Source organism: Argentina anserina, chromosome 6 (assembly GCF_933775445.1).
Source record: "Argentina anserina chromosome 6, drPotAnse1.1, whole genome shotgun sequence".
Lineage (NCBI taxonomy): Eukaryota > Viridiplantae > Streptophyta > Magnoliopsida > Rosales > Rosaceae > Argentina > Argentina anserina.
This window is the reverse complement of record NC_065877.1, coordinates 22,216,780-22,221,173: the sequence shown is the minus strand read 5'-3', so window position 1 is coordinate 22,221,173 and position 4,394 is coordinate 22,216,780. Positions and strand designations below refer to the sequence as shown.

The window sequence follows — 4,394 nt, the reverse complement described above, 5'->3', positions numbered from 1 at the left end:
GAACAACACCCAAAATTAAATATTAATTTTATTTAAATAATATTTAATTAACGTTTCTAAAACGTGTCCGTTTCTAACAAAAATTTCATTTAACGTATCCGCGTATTATGTTGTGTCTAATACGGATACTAATGTCCGTGTCCGTGCTACCTAAAGTGGGATCATGAAACAGCCCGGAGAGACGAGAACTTTGATAAAGAAGATTGATGAAACACAGGATTTTTTTTTTTGGAATAGACACAATCATTTCTTTGAATGATAATTTGTCTTAGGTGGCATAACACATGTCAAAAATTAATTAGGGTATAGGGAGAGGAATAGAAAAACTGGGATAGAGAATCAGTTGCCCATGTATAAGAGAGAAAGAATCGAACAATTAAGAACCTATAATTTGATCATTGCAATCCCCCACCCCCCTGAAGATAAAAAATAATAATAGCGAAAGTAATTAAGAAAGTAAACCAAACCAAGCTTTTCTATCCCCAGCACAAAATTTTAAGAAGGGCCAATGAGCAAGATGACAACGAAAATAATGAGGCTAACACTATGTAGTGGTCGTGTTGATATGAAATATGCGACTGCAGGAGTATACCGAGCAAAATGATTGCAATGTCATCAAGAGCAAGAGCAAAATGGCAGCGAGCAACGCCAGAATCGGCCAGGAACCAAACACATAAGTCTTCATAGACTTCCTCAACTTCACCTTCCATCTCCCATTGTAATACTTGTTGGCATCTTCGATTGCCTTATCCAAGAATGGAACTTTAGTCAATCTAATGGACTTGCTCATGCCATTGTACAGGTTTGCCACTTCTTTATCACTCTTCAAACGGTTCAGGATGATGCCTTTCTCTCTAAGCAACTTGGCGTCCTCCTCGGTGTCTATGATCCCATTCATCAACTCGGTGTAGCGAGTAAAAACCAATGGCCCCGATGCAGTTGATGCTTCGTAGGCCACCAAGTTTCTCAAGATCACTTCTGTGTTTCCATCTAAGCTAGTAGTTGGGAGGTAAAATGAGTAAGTCTTAGCTTCAAAAGAGATGCTCGAAATGCTACTTGCGGGCATGAACTTGACACCAGATTTTGATAGATCAGAGACAGATGGAATGGTGATCTCCTCGATCAACGGTGGTTTACTAATGCCATTGCTCGAATTTTCCTCGTCGGGTTTCACTGCTTCTTTGTCTTCGGAGGATAATAAGGACTCAAGAGGTTGTTTCAATATAGCAAATCCAGGAAGGCTAGACAGGATAGTCCAAGGCAGTTTGAATAACACTTTGACAGGTCCAGATATCAGAATTTTCTTTAGAAGACGTATCGGACCTTTGTTCAACTTCGATAGCAACTTCCAGACCTCCGTTAGAAATTCTTTGACGAAATTCGGGTTATTTGATGATTTTCCGTTGAGTGGTGTGGCCTTGCTATCTTCTTCTTCTTCTGCTTTGATTTCCGACGGTCCGGCCTCTAACTTGGGGGTGATCATTTGGTACAAAAAATCTAACAAATGACAGCAACTGGAGAGTTGAATCTTTGGCATGTCTTCATCTTTCATCTTGAACGGGGAGAGCTCTTTGCACAACCCCATGAGCATGGAAAGAAGAAGCATATCGTCACTGCATTCCAACGTGGGGAACTGAAATTCCATCACTTTCCTCAACACAAACATTGGAATTTGATTCTCAAGCATCACTAAATCCCTAAGGATTGTATGATGAGCTGACTTCCTTCCGGCATAATCAACCAAATGCGCCATCCTTGAAGAAACTCTCATCAGAGTCTTCCCTTCTTGCACCGCATAGACTTGAAGGATTTCCAGAAAAAACGAAGCATCAATGGCCATCATCCACCCCAAAGTCTCGCCGTTAAACTCCAAGTACTTATGGTAACAAGCACGAATCCTCGGTTCGAACCTCGCCAGTTGGTCAGCAAGGTGGTGGAACTTGAGGGTATGGACTTGATTTTGGGTTTTCTTCGCCGCAGCCACTTTGTACCTCTCCATCTCATACAGCTCCGGACGCCAATAATGGTAAGGACCGATCGCAACCAGTTGAGGGGTGTAGGATTCCGGATCAGTAGCCAAGAGGGATTTGGGGACGTTGAAAATGGAGACAGGTATATCAATATCATCCTCGAGCTCATCCTCTAGGGTTTTTCTGATTTGGATAACCCATTGAAGCTCGTTGAAGTTGGAACTCGTTTTGGAAGAGAATGTTGGTTGGAGAGAAGACATGTTTAGGCTTGGGATGAACTATCTTGGATCGGTTGCTGATGAGCATTGAGGTGTGAGGACGTTTAATCAAGTGGATAGTCCATATATAAATACTGTGATTAATGACTTTAATCGAGTGCAAGACCTATTAAACTAATGGGATGCGTTTTCCTCATGGCTTAAATTTTCTTTTGTATGAAAACTGCATTTCACGTGGCTCATTACCCACTCCGACATTTGTTATCACCAAAAGACGTGATGATCGAGAATACATGAGTGTGTTTTGTTCAACCGGTACAATCCAAAGATGATAATTTGATTTATTTCGTTGTTTGCTTTATAAGTTACGTTTTGCTAAGAGGAGTCTGTGGATGAAAGCTCCATGCAACAATGTATTTTCCATGAGGTAATTAGGTCAACGACTAAGGTTGAGGAATTCAAAAACGACAGTTAAAAGAACCTACCTAATTACTTTGGGTGGCCGGCCATTTACTTCTCTCTCTTTTTTTAAGGTTAATTGCTTAATTTTCAGAAAACAACTTTCTACTCATTTTTATAAGTTTGCACGCAGTAAGTATACATGGAAATTTTAATCAATACTTTTGCAGTTGAGACATCATAGATGTGATCAACGCTCTTAGTCAAACTGAGATGTCATGATACCTATAAATTCATTTTTGGATCAGGGGTTAATCTGACCTTATTTCGTCTCACTTATTTTTCTAAATTCACAAATTGTTCAGAATAAGCAATAGCCAAGTATATAAGCATAAACAAAATAGAAGTCTTTGATCTCATCACGAAATGGTGCAAAGCAAAACAGAAGTTGGCAAAAAGGAAAGCCAAAGTTAAAATAAACTTAAAAAAAAGGAAAAGCCAATGTAACAAAAATGAAATATGTCAGTGACAATGTGACATATCATAGAAGCCCTCTTACTTATTTCTAAACTAAGAAAGACACTGTTCTTATCACATATTGTCTTCAAGCTATCACTCCATCTAACATCATGTTTCTCCTAAATAAAGATTTAAGAGCATTCCCACTACTCTCACACATCATGTTTTAAAAAGCTAACTACTTTATTACTAATGCCTTCGCTAATTAATTGGGTTTATATGTCGGGTTCTAGGAATGACAATATTACCCATCGGGTAGGGTATTCACGGGTATTCGACCCTAATTGAGCTGTGTAATGAGTAAAAATGAGGAACGGGTATAGAGATCCCCTATATTCGAAATATGGAATCGGGTAACGGGCGGAGATGGTATTTTGATCTTCATCCCCATCCCCACCCACTAAGAATAAAATATAAATTATATGTTTCAATATTAATTAATTAATTAATATTTATGTAAATAAAAACTTTTTTTATAGTTATTCTTTTATTTTGAACTAGACTTATATTGGTTTAAGTTTGATTAATGTAAAAAAAGAAGAAGCTAATTTCATCATGATATTTAATTTTCATTTTAGATTTTTACGTTTTTCTATACTTCATATGAATTTTTATATAATATAACAAAATATCATTAACGGGTATTAGGGCGGGTATGTGAAACGGATCCCCAACGGGTATGAGGATGAGGAATACCCATTACTTTTTAACGGAGATTGGGACGGTATGGGGATGTAATTGAAATTTGGTATGTGCATGGTATTTCGATCCCCTGACCCTACCCTGCCCATTGCCATCCATATCGGGTTCATTTCCACTTGTTATATTTTGACACGTGAATTTATTACACTAAAATTATAATTTTATATATTTTTATTATTTGTGAAATGACCATCATGTGTAATAATAATTTTGAACTGTGATTTCAGATTTACAGTTTAGGGTTTAGGGTTAAGATATTAGAATGTAGGTTTTAGGGTATTAGAGGATATGATGTAGGGTTTTATAAAGAAATTCAAAATAATCTTTAATAAAATAGCTTCTATATGATTTTTTTTTCTAAATCTTATGTGTCAACTTATAATTGAAATGAAGTACCACTGCATATTGCCACGTAATTCTCCTGAAAAATTATTCGGTTTCTAGAGTCTTAATTTTTGACGTTGTAAACCTTTTTCAATGTACCTTTTTCCATAGAGAATAAAAGAACGGCAATTAACAGAAGATAGGGCTCCATGTTCAAAACAAAAGGTCTGTGACATTATCCACGATTCACGAACAGTATTTT

The 4,394-nt window shown here is 37.2% G+C and overlaps 1 protein-coding gene across 1 annotated transcript; it reads right to left on the bottom strand.

Annotated features, from left to right (window-relative positions):
- Window positions 1-327: 327 nt before the first annotated feature.
- Window positions 328-2,244, bottom strand: LOC126801187 (putative UPF0481 protein At3g02645). Its single transcript, XM_050528656.1, has one exon. The coding sequence runs from the start codon at window positions 2,228-2,230 to the stop codon at window positions 545-547; it is 1,686 nt and encodes a 561-aa protein (XP_050384613.1). The 5' UTR covers window positions 2,231-2,244; the 3' UTR covers window positions 328-544.
- Window positions 2,245-4,394: the final 2,150 nt, after the last annotated feature.